General features: G+C 34.9%; 1 protein-coding gene and 1 pseudogene across 2 annotated transcripts; one reads left to right on the plus strand and one right to left on the minus strand.

The window, feature by feature from the left end:
* The first annotated feature begins 10,798 nt into the window (after positions 1–10,798).
* LOC148876844 (large ribosomal subunit protein eL30-like) lies at positions 10,799–13,840 on the plus strand. The gene is made up of 5 exons (XM_088973951.1): positions 10,799–11,074; positions 11,152–11,257; positions 11,397–11,498; positions 13,417–13,485; positions 13,569–13,840. The coding sequence occupies exons 1-5, from the start codon at positions 11,054–11,056 to the stop codon at positions 13,607–13,609; spliced, it is 339 nt and encodes a 112-aa protein (XP_088830077.1). The 5' UTR covers positions 10,799–11,053; the 3' UTR covers positions 13,610–13,840.
* Positions 13,841–14,726: 886 nt separating this feature from the next.
* Positions 14,727–16,542, minus strand: LOC148876845 (pentatricopeptide repeat-containing protein At1g11290, chloroplastic pseudogene; annotated as a pseudogene). Its single transcript, XR_016108208.1, has one exon. The product of XR_016108208.1 is annotated as a pentatricopeptide repeat-containing protein At1g11290, chloroplastic pseudogene (transcript).
* Positions 16,543–16,555: the final 13 nt, after the last annotated feature.

Below are 16,555 nucleotides of genomic sequence, written 5' to 3' on the forward strand. Positions count from 1 at the left end.
TGATGTTATAAAATACTTTCATTGATTATGAAAAATGGAATAAAAGTTTTAAAGTCAACCCAAAAGCAAGGTGGTTTTCCATTCAAGAATGAGTCAACTTGTTACGTGATAATTATTAAGTAAGAAAAGTACATAAAATTCTATAAAATATGAAAATTTATAGAGAAATTTTGACACATCTCTAATATTGTATATTTGTCACATTAAAAAAAAAGTGTGATAGATGATAATTATCTTTGTTAATGATGAAAATGGAATACAACAATTAGAAACAAACAAAAAGAAAATTTGTGTCCAATTCATAAGACCCAACTAATGAGATCAATTGGTTCAATGATTCAATTAGATGGACCACCATGTTGTTAGCCATGTAAGCGGTCTTATGTAAGCAAGTGGTTTAGTGGTTAATAGACCCAAAATCTTAGTTGGGTGACTATCGACCTACTTGATTAGTCAATTTGATCATGGGATAAACCAATATTTTCTAAAAATCAATTGGAATTGAATTTCTCTCATGAGCAAACAAATTAACTTGTGATATCATAAATAAATGATAACAATGAAAAATATAAAAGATATTATGAAATTCTTAAATAATTATTTATATTTAAGCGAAAGCTAAATAATAAAAACACATAAGAGTATACAATTGTTTTATACTTTTAACTTTTTAAATAGTTAATAATTATTTATATTTTACATACTACTTTTAATAAGTTTTTTACAATAATTAATTTCAGCTAGGTTTGTTCATCAAATTGATGAAACCAACCAACCCGACCAATTCAACGCGAGTTGGTTTGTTTTTTAGTATTTGCAGTTGACTTTGGTTCAACAATGTACCAACTTGAACAGGTTGGATCAATTTCTTTTTGGCCATCTATAAATCAGCCAAAACCAAACAACCTGATCATATATATATATTAATATGAGAAAGTGGAAAGATTTCCATATTTCTTAGTCTAAAATATTTTATATCATAAATTTAATTTTTATGTTTATTTTTTAATAATGCCACTATAATTTTTTAATTTAAATTTAGTTTTTTAAGTTTAAATCTTTTGAATCGGCCAACCAAATTGAAAATCAACCCAAACTGATACAACTTAGATGGTCGATTTCACTAATGTCAATTGGTTTCGGGTTACCAAATCCCCAACTTGACCGAGTTGATTTGGTTGGCCAAACAACCTACAACTGAGCCAAATCAACCCATAAACACTCCTAATTTCAGTTAAATTAATAGTCTAATCTCTAATAAATAACAATAGTTTATTTTTCAATAATTATTGAAAACTTATAGCAAAAATACACAATTATTGAAAACATGTTGATAATGAAAATACAATAAATACTAAAAAATATATTAAATTAGCCAATAGATAGTTTAATCTCTAATAAATATTAATCAATGAATTATAACAAAAATACAATAAGTATAATAAATTAAATTTAAAATTTTAAATAATAGTAGCTTAATCTCCAATAATTATTGAAAATGTTCTATTAAATAATAGAAAACAAAAGAAAATTATACGTAATTATTGAAAATATATTTATAAAAAAAACAATAAATAATTATTGAAAACATAATAAATATTAATTTTAGTTTAGATAATATATGATAAATATAGATTAAGACATCCGATAATTTAGGAGAAAGTAGGGGGAGGTAGTTTTGGAGAAATTTTAGGAGATGATATCATTTAGGTGATTGAGAACGGGGGGAGAGAGAGATTTTAGGTAATTTTTTATGAGGAAGGAGAGCATCACATTGGTTGTTTCATAAATGACATGGAATAAAAAACTTAAAAAAGAAGAGCATCGCATTGGTTCTAAACTACTGTGTTTTAGTGTACACACACACACACACACACTTATTTGAAAAAAAATGATCAATTACAAGTTAAAGGGGTTAGAAGAGTGAAGAGCTAGGGGCATACCAAAGGACTTGGGTGGAAGTAATAGGAATTGAGTTCAACTAAGACAATGGAAAGACTGGTAACAAATCAACTAGTATCATAAAAGTTGTAACCAATTAGCTAGTTGTTTATCATATTCACTAGGGGTTTTTTGATTGGTCAAAGCCCTTTCATTATCATGCCTTTCTTGGCAGCATAGATTTTTAAGCATCCATAGTTTAGCAATGGATATGGAAAGAAATATAATGGAATAGCAAAAGAATATTTATATAACAAACCCCATATAGCTAGTAAAAGGCTTAGAAAGAGTAATGATCATAGTAGAGAAAGTTTTTAAGAATAATCTTTATTAAAAAGAGTAATTATATATTTTACATGAAAAAATCAAGACCTAAAGTGGTTTTTATTATGCTTTCTTATATTGTAATAATTTAATTTAAAATAAATAAACCACATATGCGAGATACAAGAGGAAGGTTAACATTGAGGTTAGGGAGATGGTGATCATGGGCCAGGCCCAAATGGTCTTATCACATGTGAGGCTATATCTCAGGCCCCATGCCCAAAATGGTCTTATATTTCCTACGACTTTTATAATATCTATATCTATATATACATACATGCATACATACATACATACATGCATATATTCCGTTAGCATTCCATCACATCGTTCACATGTAACACCACGTGACATATAGATTTTTTTTAAAAAACCCAATATTACACTTTGTGGTGGCTTTGCCCTCCTTTTATTATATAAATTTTCAAAATAAAACTCAACATCCACTTTGCGGACAAAAATATAGCCTTCAACCTTTACATGGTTGAAGGTCAAGAATAGAGAAAGGAGATTTGTGATAGAGATGAGTGGTATCTTGCTATCCATTTCATTGTACCCTTATGGAGATAATTATTGTTCAAATTTACTACCTTTGAATTTAATCTATCTTAAGTATAGAAAACATTTATGAAATAATAAGCAAGAAATTACCCAAAAAAATATAAAATAGAACCATCTTTAATCTCAAAATCTGTAAACAAACGAGGGAATAAGCATCCATCAAGTTCACCTCCTTGTAAGATTAGAATGCAAAATGGTAATTGAAACAATACAAACCTAATTTAATTCATGAGTACTAAAATAATCAAACTGAATGATAACTAAACACAAGTAACAATGAGAATCACTTTTCTTTTTTTTTTTCTTTTTTATCATGGGCCATAGAAAGATAGATAGATAGATACACATACACACACACACACACACAATTCTCTTTCAGTAAAATTTCCATTTGAAGTTGCAAGGATTGACTTAGAAAAAATGTCTTCTTTACTAGAAACTTAGCAAGGAAAAAAACCAAGTCAGTAGTAATGGGGCCCATTATAGAATTGGTTGGCTTGTTGTGAGTAGTGAAACTAAAAAGGAAGAAGACAATTAATGATGGCAAAAAAACATGGCTGTTATGGATCTTAGTAATTTCCACTTGGGTCAAGATAACATAGACAGGGTTTAAGCGGTAGAAATTAAAGGGCATAAAAGTGGTATTGATGGGAATGGCAGAGAGGCAAGAAATACTTTTGATGCTTCTTTTTGGGTTATTTAAAAATATTTTAAATATAAAAAATGGATATTTGTGTTAATCTTCCCTTTAATTCAAGTTTAGTCAAATCTTCATGGTTTTTTTTGCCAATTTCTTTTGCAAGAGGCATAAGGAATGAAATCTTGAGAAATTTCTAGTTCATTAATTGGTTACAGGTCTATAGAACTCAATTGTACAAGTTGTTTGATGTTTAGAAGTTCAAGAGAGTTGAGATTAGCCATAAAAAATAGGTTACAAGTCGATTTCTCTTCTTCATCTCAATAAAGTTTGTCATAGGCTAAATAGGATTAGAGAAGGATCATACCAGCTCATTGTTTTCTATTGTAAGGATGGATGGATTGTCAGAAGTGGGGAGGTTGTTCTAGTTTTCGGGAGTTTCTCCTTAGAGAAGATGGAGAAGACCAACAAGTTGTGATTCAAATGTATTATTTTGAAAATTTAAAGAAGAATGATGAGTAAAATAGACTTTTCCATTTTCCATTAACGATCGATAATGACAAATGAAGACTTAGTCAATTATTAGAAAACCTAGGGGTACTTTAAGACGATATATAAACAATAGGCTGGAAGAAAGTGTGCTCTCCAAAGAATTGGGGACAGCTTGGGCTTAGGAACCTCTGTTGGGTTAATGAAGCTAATCTAGCAAAATTGTGTTAAAAAGTTTTGAATGAGGAGAATAACCCACGAGTCAAAGTGGTGAGAGGAAAATACCTAAGAAAAGAGAACTTGTGGAGTGCAAAGAAAAAGAAAGGAATATCTTGGGCTTATAGGGGTATTTTGAGTGCTAGAGATCTGTTGAATAAGGATTTAAGTTGGGAAATAGGGGATGACAAATCAATGAAGTTCCGGAATGATAAATGGTTGAGTGAATCCTCAATTGTTGAGTACATTGACCCAGCCCAGTGTGAAAATGAAAACCTTCTTGCCTATGACCTTATTGATAAAAAAAATAACAGTTTGGTCTAAAGACAAAGTTCATAGTCTAGTCTCACAAAATATATGGAATAAAATTAGGCTTATTTTTATCTTGTCGAACTCAAAAGAAGACAAATTAATTTGGAGGATGAATCCAAGTGGTACTTTCTCAATTAAATCAACTTACAAAATAAAATGCAACATGGTTGGTATCAGAGGTGACGATTTGAATTGGAGAAAAATTGTGTGGAATCTAAAGTGCCCCCCAAAACTAAAAGCTTTTCTCTTCCTTCTTCTTAAAAATAAACTCCCAACTAAATGTCATCTAAAGAACAGAGGTATAAACATTGACGGTGGTTGTAGCTTTTGCATAGAAGATGAGGATTTAGACCATATATTTAAAAATTGTGGTGAATCAAAGAAAATCTAAAAGTTCTGATGACTCGAACCCCACCTTGTTTGAGTGGTGGGCTAAACTCATAAAGAAAGATGTTTTGTAAAAAGCATGGTTAAGGAAAAGTTTGTTTACATTTTATGACACATATGAAAGAACATAAACTAGAAAATGTTCACTAATACATCGTCCCCTTCTCAAATAATTTTGGACAGAGCTGTGAAGTCTTTTTTTAGAATTTTGTGTTATGACTGAGAACCCGAAGCAAGAAAGGTAGGAAAAAGGATGGAAATATATCATGCGGCTCCCCCCTCTAAGCATGGAACTATTAAGATAAATTTTGATGCCTCTTGTTATAGGATGTGCTCAGTGGTGGCCATTGCCAGAAACCATCTTGGGGAAATTGTGGACTACAAAGGATACCTTGTTAGTTTTACTACAATAAGTGATGTTGAAGAATGGACTGCGTGGGAGGCTCATAATTTGGCTAAAAATTTCAAAGATTTATCGGTCATAATAAAAGGAGACTCAAAGTTAGCTTTCTCATATCTTGACGGCCAAGTCAACCCCATGGAGTTTCAAGAATATAGTTCGATATTGCTTGCTGATGAAGGACTAATTCAAGCATGGGGTTCGATACAAGCATGTTTTTCATGAAGCAAACCAAGTGGCTGACTAGCTTGCAAATGAAGTTATGTCTTTTCCTAGACCTGTTATATCCCTTAACCTCAACAGTCTCCCGTGGAACTTAGAGTTTATTTGTTTGAGTGATTAGTGGGAACGTGATACCTCTCTTTGTCTTGTGTAGCACCTCCCAGTTTTATTAAAAAAAAAAAGGAAATTTTCTTATCAATACCCTATACTTTAGGGGTTGTCTCAAGTCAGTCCATGAACTTCAAAGCATGCCACTAACCTGAATTTTCAAATACTATCAATTTAGTCCTCGCCATTAGTAGTCCGTTAGTATATATATCACGTGATGACATGTGCAACTTAACACTTTTGAAAATATCAAAACTACCATTCAAAAGAAGACAATGTTCATTGTCTTCTACCTTGAGACTGAACCAAAATAGACATTATTCATTATCTTCTACCTTTTCTACCAAGGAGGCCATCACCATTACATAGTCATTCAATTCCTAGGTTATTCTTCACATCCACCACCACCTGAGTGGCTTCATCCTCCCAACCCGATTGAAGAGAACCCCACTCCCTACATGATGCATGAGAAAGGGGTCTACTTCTAACTCCTTCATTCAATGATGCTACTACCGTTGCATTGAATGAAGCATCTTTCATCATATCAGATAAGTGTCTTTTACAAAGTTTTTTTTTTTCTAATGACCCTTGGTTTTTTAATCTTTTCAATGAAGATTGTCTTGACTTGAAAATTGCCATCCTCAATTTTCTAGGTTTCACTGAAACTCTTACATTTTCCAACATGATGCTGATAACATTTAAAACAATTGTTCTTTTGTTTCTTTACAAACAACAACAAGGGAACAATTTCTAATCCAATTAATTCTGTCTTGTCTCCTGGTTTGGAATTTCTGCATGGTCCATGGGAATTAATGCTTATATAAGCTTGATTGCGGTGATTCCGACTATCAAAGATGGTGACTAGACTTTGATTATTCAGCTGCAGGTGTACCAAGATGAGAAACTAGAGCAACTAATGCTCTACCAATGGCGGAACGGTAGAGGAACTACCAACAACATGTTTCGAATGCCACTTGGTCTACTGATGGCGACAACTGTGCTAATAACATAGGTGTTGAAAACCTATAGATCATCTTTGTGAAGGGGATCAAGGGTCACCTCAACTGATTGCCATCAATTTGCTTTGTATGTAATTTCTGTCATTGCAAAATGATTTCATGATTTCTATCTTTAGTCTCAAGGTAGAGGATAATGAACAATGTCTTCTTTAAAATGCTAGTTTTGACATTTTCAAAAGTAAATGATGGACCATTAACAACGAAGACTAAATTGATAATTTTTGAAAGTTTAGGTATTGTAGTGGAGTTGGGGGATTGACTTGAGACAACCCCTAAAGTACAAGGTACCAATAAGGAAATTTCTCAAAAAAAAAGAAAGAAATAGTAGCGAGTAGAGTTAGTTAATTTCCTAAAACTTGGGGCTACTTTAATAGATATATAATATTATATACATGAATATACTTTTTTCATATATATTATACAATATTATTAATTATATATAATATGTATTATAGGTATCTATAAAATAGCATGCCACATCAGACTTCTGTTTTTTTTTTTTTTTTTTTTTTTCTGGTAATCAAATGAGCAGCACATAAAAGAAACAAGAAAACACCAACCAAAGAAAAAGGCACCGTAAGGGGGTGGTCTTTAGCAAGCGAAGGTAGCTAGTTGATAGGGGATAACCAATTACCCTACAAACCAGAGGTTCCTTTTGGAGCCAATAAGTGCGTTGGAGAATTAGCTTATCTGTGAATGAAGTTGAAATGAACACCATAAGGAAGAAGACTATAAATGTCTATTAGTAAACTCCAAACTTTAGGGTTTAACTCAAAAGACCTCGATTTTAAAACCTTAACCACTTCTAATTGTCACTTTCCACAATTAAGTTCCGAAAACCCAAAGAAGTAACTACCAAACAACACCGTTTTATGGCAAAGACTTCAACAAAAATAAAAGAACCAACTTCATTTTTAAACAAAAAACCAAATTAGTTTAATGACAAAGACTTTAGCAAAATGAGGGGATACAACTTTACACAAGCCACAACTACCAAAAAGAAAAGAACTAGCTTCGTTTCTAAACAAAAAACGAAATCCACTTTTGTTGTTGAGAAAATTGCAATTAGTGTTAACTTTGAGCGTGCATCCAGAAGGAGTCCATCTTTCCACCACCATAGGTTGAACCAACCTAGAGGAAGAGTCGATTGATCCTAGAAGGGAAGCTTTCATCACTTCCTTCATCCACTTGCTTGCAATAAGAGTAGAAAGCCCATAATATCATTAAAAACAATTGCATTTATGACTTTCTAGATACACAAAATAGAAACACAACAAACAAGAACAAACAATGGTCCATCACTCCTAGATTTTCCTCCTGATCAATCCACCATTCCCACCATTGAGAGAAGGAAGTCAAGTGAGAGAAATTATCAACAACTAAGGCTACTAGAGATCCAAACCAAGCTGTCGCATCAAACTTCAAGTCTTCAACACAATTACACAAATCATAGGCCCGATTCTACCAAAAAAAAGGGAAAATTCCACTTCAATACCCTGAACTTTGGGGGTGGTGTCAAGTTAGTACTCGAACTTTCAAGGTATCACTACAGTATCCAAACTTTCAAAAAGTGTCAAGTTGGTCCAAAACCATCGACGAACGTTAAGTATCATGTGAAAGGATAAAAATGCCCTTCATCTATCATCTAATTTTCTTATGATTGGCATCTAATCTCTAACCAGTAACCACCTTTGATATCAAACTGGTTATGACAAGCTCTCGAAGTGCAGTTGTGGTAGACGACTTGGATGAGTTCATGGGGAAAAATACAAATGTGGTGCAATCCCTAATTTTCTTTTGAAATAGTTATAATTATTCTAGTTGTTGGTAAAAAAGGAACAAAGAAAAGAAAAATATTGATTGCATGCGCTACTGACCTTTGATTTCCTCTATTTGCGTGCTCTTCAATTCTGATTCCTATTAAGATGGCTTAGAAAATAACTGAATTGTGTGCTCCCCAATTTGGTGTGGCAACCAGCTCTACATCGGTTAACACTAAAGATTTTATTTTGGCACTACAAATTCAACTGCCCAAAACGGTAGCAATACCAATGCGTCATGGAATTCCATCCATCCTCAACTAATGTACTAGAGCCAAATAGAAACCAAATGCATACTGCTTGACCAATCGGTATGGATATTAACTTGGCTCTGTGGAATAGGAGCAAGCTGGCAATAGATGCAAGATTGAGTCCGATTAGAGAGATCAAGAAAGTTGAAAGCACAAGACACAATACCTCACGTAATCCGTCTATTTGAACAAGCAAAAGCAACTCTATTTACAGATTCTATTCTCCTTTTGTAATGGGAGCACCATTGCATGCTTTTTGAATCGATCCACAGTATTGATCAAGATTCTAGCCTATGTTGCGTTTGTTGGTCAATCGTTTGTCATTGAGACGGGATTGAGAACTACCCAAAGTCCATAAAATCACACAAGGGTAAACCTAGCTACTTGGGAAATTTTGTGCAAAATGCAGATGTGCTTTGGGGTGCACCACATTTGTCGTTGATCCCAAATTGGTACTGGGGTGCCGCTATTTCACCCTCCCTCCTTCTTATTCTGGTTAGAGGTGTCGTCGTTTCCTCCTCCCTCCTTCCTGTTCTGCTTAGAAGAAATAATGAACAATGTCTTTATTAGTCCAGAATCTCAAACACCTCAATCGGTTCAGTCTCAAGGTAGAAGACAATGAACAATGTCTTCTTTTGAATGGTGGTTTTGATATTTTTAAAAGAGAAAATTCCTGATCAGTACCCTGTATTTTGTTTTGAGTGACAATTTGGTTCCCAAACTTTAAAATGCGACAAATCCAATACCCGAACTTTCAAAATGTTTGTACATTGGCTCGACTGACAATTTGGTCCCCAAACTTTAAATGTGACAATCCAATACCCGAACTTTAAAAAATGTGACAATCCAATACCTGCCATTAACTAGTCCGTTATTCAGCCATTAAGTGACATTTGAAAAATAAAAAATGCCCTAGGAATGCAATCTAATTGTTTTTATCAAGCATCCAAACATTGACAATAAAATCAACAGTCCCAAATTTTAGATTCTTCTAAACAATCACCAACCTTTTTGAATTGAAGAGACTAGGATTTGGAACCATTTAAATTTGTGTCAATGTTTAGATGGTTTATGAAGAGAACTAGATGCCATTCGAAGATCATTTTTTAACTTTTCAAATGTCACTTAACAGTTGATTAACAGGCTAGTTAACGATAGGTATTAGATTATCACATTTTGAAAGTTTAGATACGAGATTGTCACATTTTGGAAGTTTGTGTATTGGATTGTCGTATTTTAAAGTTTGGGACCAAATTATCCCTTGAGCCAAAGTACAAGGTATTAATCGAAAATTTTCCCTTTTAAAAATTTTAAGTTATACATATCATCATGTCATAACATAACTGACGGTAACAACACGAACTAACTTAACACTTTTAAAAAGTTTGGGTACAAAAACTCTAGCGCAAGCCCGGAATTTTCTGGGCCGGGCTGAAAAATGATCACTCCAGTGGTCCGATCAGAGGACTCTTTTGACCTCTATCTTTCCTATTTATAGATATTGATAATATGGATTTCCCGCTGGGAAACCCTAATCCCCAAACTTTAAAATGTGATAATCCAATACCCGAACTTTCAAAATATGACAATCCAATGCCCAAACTTTCAAAAATGTGACAATCCAATACCTGCCATTAACTAGTCCGTTATTCAGCCATTAAGTGACATTTGAAAAATAAAAAATGCCCTAGGAATGCAATTTAATTGTTTTTATCAAGCATCCAAACATTGACAATAAAATCAACAGTCCCAAATTTTAGATTCTTCTAAACAATCACCAACCTTTTTGAATTGAAGAGACTAGGATTTGGAACCATTTAAATTTGTGTCAATGTTTAGATGGTTCATGAAGAGAATTAGATGTCATTCGAAGATCATTTTTAACTTTTCAAATGTCACTTAACAGTTGATTAACAGGCTAGTTAACGATAGGTATTAGATTATCACATTTTGAAAGTTTAGGTAATAGATTATCACATTTTGAAAGTTTATGTATTGGATTATCGTATTTTAAAATTTAGAATCAAATTATCCCTTGAGCCAAAGTACAAGATATTAATCGAAAATTTTCCCTTTTAAAAATTTTAAGTTATACATATCATCATGTCATAACATAACTCACGATAACAACACGAACTAACTTAACACTTTTAAAAAGTTTGGGTACAAAAACTCTAGCGCAAGCCCGGAATTTTCCGGGCCGGGCTGAAAAATGATCACTCCAGTGGTCCGGTCAGAGGACTCTTTTGACCTCTATCTTTCCTATTTATAGATATTGATAATATGGATTTCCCGCTGGGAAACCCTAATCTCTGATTCGCTTCGTTTCTTCGAAACCTCTATTATCTTCCGAGTAAGGAGCAACAATGGTGGCGGTGAAGAAGACGGTATGGTCCTCTGTATCGCTATTCGTTATTTGGTTCCATGTTTCCGTCGCATAATCCTCTCTGAATGATTTTTACAGAAGAAGACTCATGAGAGCATCAACAACAGACTCGCACTCGTGATGAAGAGCGGAAAGTACACGCTTGGATACAAAACCGTTCTTCGGACCCTAAGAACCTCGAAAGGTGGATTCTCATTTCCTAGCTTCTTTCTCCTTCTGTGTTGTTTTTTCATTGTGTAAATAAATGGAGACGTTTATCTGTTTTTGTTTTCCATTTCTTTTAATGATTTGTGTTGTTGATTCAAGTTTTTGGGTATTTGCAGCAAAACTGATAATTATTTCAAACAATTGCCCACCTCTGCGGAAGTCCGAGATTGAGTACTATGCAATGCTTGCCAAGGTTGGCGTCCACCATTTCAATGGAAGTAAGTGGTTTCGCTTACTGATTAATTGCGTAAATCTGAATAAATGTCATTAAGCCATTCTATGCCCTTCATCTTAATGTGCCTGCCTTTTGTTTATTTTTATTTTACCTTTTCCCATCTATTCCATTTGGCGCTATACTTCTTTTTGAGGTCGCTCAAATTAGCCGTCGTTATATGTTTTTAATTTTCTCTTACAACCTTGTTTGTTTCTTGCTTTATGTACTAGAGGCATGCGCCACTAATTCCTATATCACTAGTGTACAGTGCTTGAATCTCCATGAAATGATCCTGTAGCAGAAGTCAGTGGTAGCTAAAGACTTGATTTCTCCTTATCGGGTGTTTCTTGTTTAATGATTTTTTAGCTAGGTTATTGTCACTGAGTTATACTTCGTTGAGCTTATTGCCAAAATAATAACATTTTTTTTTTTCTGAGAAGGTATCAAAGTAACAACTTTTACCCTAACACTTAGTCGCTTATTCGAAGGATTTAATGTCTGAATGTTTGAGGGTGAACTTTGGCAGTTACAGATCAAAAGATGAAAATAACAAAGTTAAAAGTACTTTCGCCACTTAAAGACAAATGATCGAATGAAGTATAACATACATTTTCCTTTTCCCACCAATTTGGTTAACATATATTCGAATTGGATTGATCTTCTCCACGTACCTCACCTAATATGTGGGTATCTGGAAGTCATGTTAATGGAATACATTTCAGTTCATAACAGACCTGTTTAAGATGACAAATTTATCATTTAAATTTAAGAAAAGTTAATGACATGGTTTCATGCCATATGTCTGAAACTGAACTGTTTTAAGCACACACATAGAGTGCAATAAAGCAGCAGATTTCTTTTTATCATGAGACACAGTTTGACTACTAGATTCAAGGGCAGCCTGAACAATGAAGTTTTAGATAGGATACTTTTGGTGATATCTGGGGTTGCACTATATCTTTGCCCTCTCTGGTGCTTCTGTCCTCATGTACCACAAAATAGAGTTACTCTTTCATCCAATAAGGCTATTTTCAGGAGAAGGCATGCTTTACCCATCTGAGGTCAAGATGGATAAATTTGTTCAGTCATATTCATATAAAAAGGCACTTCTAGGGTCATCTATAGTATAGGCTAATGTTAGAAATGGGGTGATTGGTTGTCTGGGTTCCTTCCCCTCTGGAGTTTTGTTCCTTTTATGACTTTCTTTTGCTATAGAATTAGAAAAATGTTGTTCTTATAAATTGAGCTTTTTCCATAATATTGTACAAACAATTTTTTCACACAAATGGTGTCTTGCTCCATTCATCATTTATCCTTTTGCAAATCGTGCAGTCTATAACAGCTTATTATGGGCAAGGATTAGAGCCACTACTACTCCTAAAAGTGTCCTAAAGAAATCTTATCAGGTTCCTCCCTGTGAATTCAAAGTTCATGTCATGCAGTTGTACTTAAAAATGATTTATTATGCACATTATAGGGTCACCAAAAGGTTTGGCTATTTACCTTTATAATGGTGATGCATAAACTTGTGGTTTCACATGTGAAAATACTTATTAGGACATTCTTTTGGCATATCCCAACTATTATATAATCATAATACATTTGGGTTATCAAGGGTGATTCTGTCTGTAAATTGCTTTTGGTGACATGTCCCAGACAGCCTAAATTAGAATTAATGCAAGAAGTTAACTACTTTAAGGCTTTTACCATGAATTCTACATCTGCATTGGATGAGATAGGCACACCAACTTAATTCTGTGATTGGGGTGACATTTTCTGGAAGTCTATTCTATTTTTAAAATGGGTGCATATTATTTTCAAATTTGCAATTCTTGGTAATGAGTTCTATACATAAAATAATGAGGCTAAGAGTTGTTGCAAATGGTTGAAAATTTGCAATTCCTGTTTTATTTGTTCTCCAGACAATGTTGACCTGGGCACAGCTTGTGGAAAATATTACCGTGTGTCATGCCTCAGCATTATTGATCCAGGTGCGGCAACTATTCTTTTATTGAACTACACTTTGCCATGGGATTTTCATCCTGGCTTTCTGCCAACTTGTTTCTTCCTGCAGGCGATTCTGATATCATCAAAACATTGCCTGGTGAGCAGTGAGAGAAGTAGGGGATGGATCCCTTTGTCATTTCCAACCAGATAGGATGGTCATGCTTATTGGAGTATTTTTTATTAGATAATTTGTTGAAGTGCGGTTTCTCATGTTTCCTTTGAGAAACAGTTTGGTGAATGAGAAAGGTTCTTGTATATTACCAATTTTGGCTAGTGGATTTGGAAATCTGTGTTGAGACATGATTATGGTATTTCAACTAAGCTCCATGTCGCCTCTTATTCTTTGGTTTCTTTCTACATGGTTTTTTGCTGACGTGCACCAGGGGAATTGCCTGAGTTGTCGCAGGTCTTACCGACGTGGTTTATTTTGGAAGCACCAACTAACCCAACTGGGGCCTTTAATGAGAACCTGGACATTAGTTTTACAGAAACAGAGTAGATAGTTTTGCGCTAACTTAAAATGTGGGTACTATGTTACAAACTTACAATTTCACGGTGGAGAAATCACCACTTCGGGGCACAGGTCGTGCTATGATGATAGTGATTTGAATGATTAGCGGTTGATATGTTCAATGAATCACTGCCACTTTTTTGTCATGAATTAAGCTTTAACAACAATTGAAAAATTTTCGGTTATCCAAAAGCCCGACTTATTCTAGGAGGGAGTTCGCAGAATTGATATGGAAGAAGTGAATGTCTCGTACATTTCTTGGTTGAATTGTTCCTGCATTGCAATAAATTTTACATTTGGAAAAAGATAACCTGGCTTTCAATTTATATCCATGTTGATGTGAAAATGTAAATGCATCGTTGAAATGGTTGTCTTTGCATTTGTAAGAATTATTGATGTATAATTCAGAAAAGATACAAAACGGAGGGGGGCTTTAAAGGGGTGTTCGATAATATGGTTGATTTTGTTTTTGAAAACAAAAACAATATAATTACTGATGTAGCAGTTAGAATTAAATTTGTTTTTGGGTAAATTTTCAAAACAAGGTCAAGTGGTAAACCATAAAAAACAGAAAGAAATGGCAAAAATAAGAAAAAAATGTATATTTTTTGGTAGAGGTAAAAACGTTTTTTTTTTTTGAAAGCCAAAGAGAACTGGTTTTCTACTTTGAATTATCACCTCTCACATTGTCTTTGAATGATTTTCGCATCATTAGAAGCAAAACTGACGGGCCTACCCTGGAAAGAATTAAATTCTAAAATTACAAAGAATCCTCATTAGCTGCCCAACTTAAACTTCTGAGTACATCCTTCACCTCTTCTATCTTGAAATGAGAAAAATCCCCTACTGTAAATTTTTCTATGGTCCCCTTAATTTCAATCAAGCTATGGCCGGGCTCTTTCTTAACCCCACTGCCCTTCAACATCTTCCTAGCCTCAGCAACACCTTCCCACCTCCTATCTGAAGCATATAAGTTGGACAAAAGCACATAGGGTGAACTAGTCACAGGTTGAAGCTCTAGAATTCGGCCAGCCACTCTCTCGCCAGCCACAACATCACCATGCAATCGACATGCAGAAAGCAAGCTCCCCAAAGCAACCGTGTCATTCTCAAAACAAAATCTGTCCATGTACCATTCGGCCTCCTCCAGTCTCCCAGCCCTCCCTAATAGATCAATCAGGCAAGACAAATGTTCTACCTCAGGGTAAATCCCATAAACTTCTTTCATGGAATTGAAGTAGCTCTTGCCTTGTTCCACCAATCCTGCATGATTGCAAGCTGTAAGAAGTCCAATGAATGTTATCGAATCCGGCTTTATATCCATTTCCTTCATCTGCTCAAACAATTCTAGAGCTCTTTTGCCTAGTCCATGATTTCCATATCCGGCTATCATGGTGTTCCATGAAACAAGGTTGTGGACGAACATTTGATTGAAGACAGTTTCTGCATATACTATGGAGCCGCATTTGGCGTACATGTTGACAAGGGCATTACCCACTCCTACATCCTGATTCAACCTTGTTCTCATCAAGTGAGCATGAACCTGACCACCATGGCGGATTGAAGCTAGACCTGCACAAGAAGCAAGTACGCTTGCAAACGTGAAATCATCAGGTTTTACATCAATGGCTCTTCCCATCTCTCTAAATGTTCTCAAACCCTTGGCATGATCTTCGCATTGAGAACAAGCAGCAATAAAGGTGTTCCATGAAATTGCATCTTTTTCTTCTATTGATTCAAAAGCCTTGTTTGCCTCTTCAATTAAGTTGCATTTTGAGTACATGGTTAGAATCGCATTGCCAATAGATGGGGTAGTGTCAAGCCCAAGCTTAACCGTCAGGCAATGGAATTCCATTCCTCTCCACAAGTTTCTGACATCAGAACAGATTGCTAATACACCCATGAAGGTAAAACGATCCATGCTAATACCACTTCCATGCATGAACTTGAATACCTCGAAACCTCCTTGTGGTTGCATATTTTCTGCAAAACCTGTGATCATTGCATTGTAAGAGACAGAAGTAGGTTCTGATATGCTGGTAAAGATGGTCAATGCATCATTGCAGAGGCCGCACTTCATGTACATTGAGATGAGCGCATTAGAAACAAAAGAAATAGGCATATGGCCAGATTTCAGCGATCGGGCATGAACCTGTTTCCCCTGTGCAAGTGCCAAGAGGCTGGCACAGGCATTAATAACGCTAGCATAAACATACTCGTTGGGCTCATTTTGCATCATGGTGAAGAGATTAAGCGCCATTGAAGGTTCCCCAGCTTGGTCATATCCAGAAATCAAAGCTGACCAGGACACGAGGTTTCTTGCGGACATTTCGTCGAACACACAACGAGCGGCGACAACATCTTTACACTTGGCATACATATTGAGGACATGGTTGGAGAGAAAGACGTCTGATTGAAACCCAGACTTGATGAATGAAGCGTGTAGAGCCAGACCACGGCGAAGATCCTTGCTCTTGGAGCAATAGTGCAGAAGCAAAGCCAGGTTCTGAACTTGAGGTTGAGGTATCATCTCCAGTTCTACG

Source organism: Nelumbo lutea, chromosome 1 (genome assembly GCF_056320005.1).
Source record: "Nelumbo lutea isolate HS-2025 chromosome 1, American lotus-T2T, whole genome shotgun sequence".
Lineage (NCBI taxonomy): Eukaryota > Viridiplantae > Streptophyta > Magnoliopsida > Proteales > Nelumbonaceae > Nelumbo > Nelumbo lutea.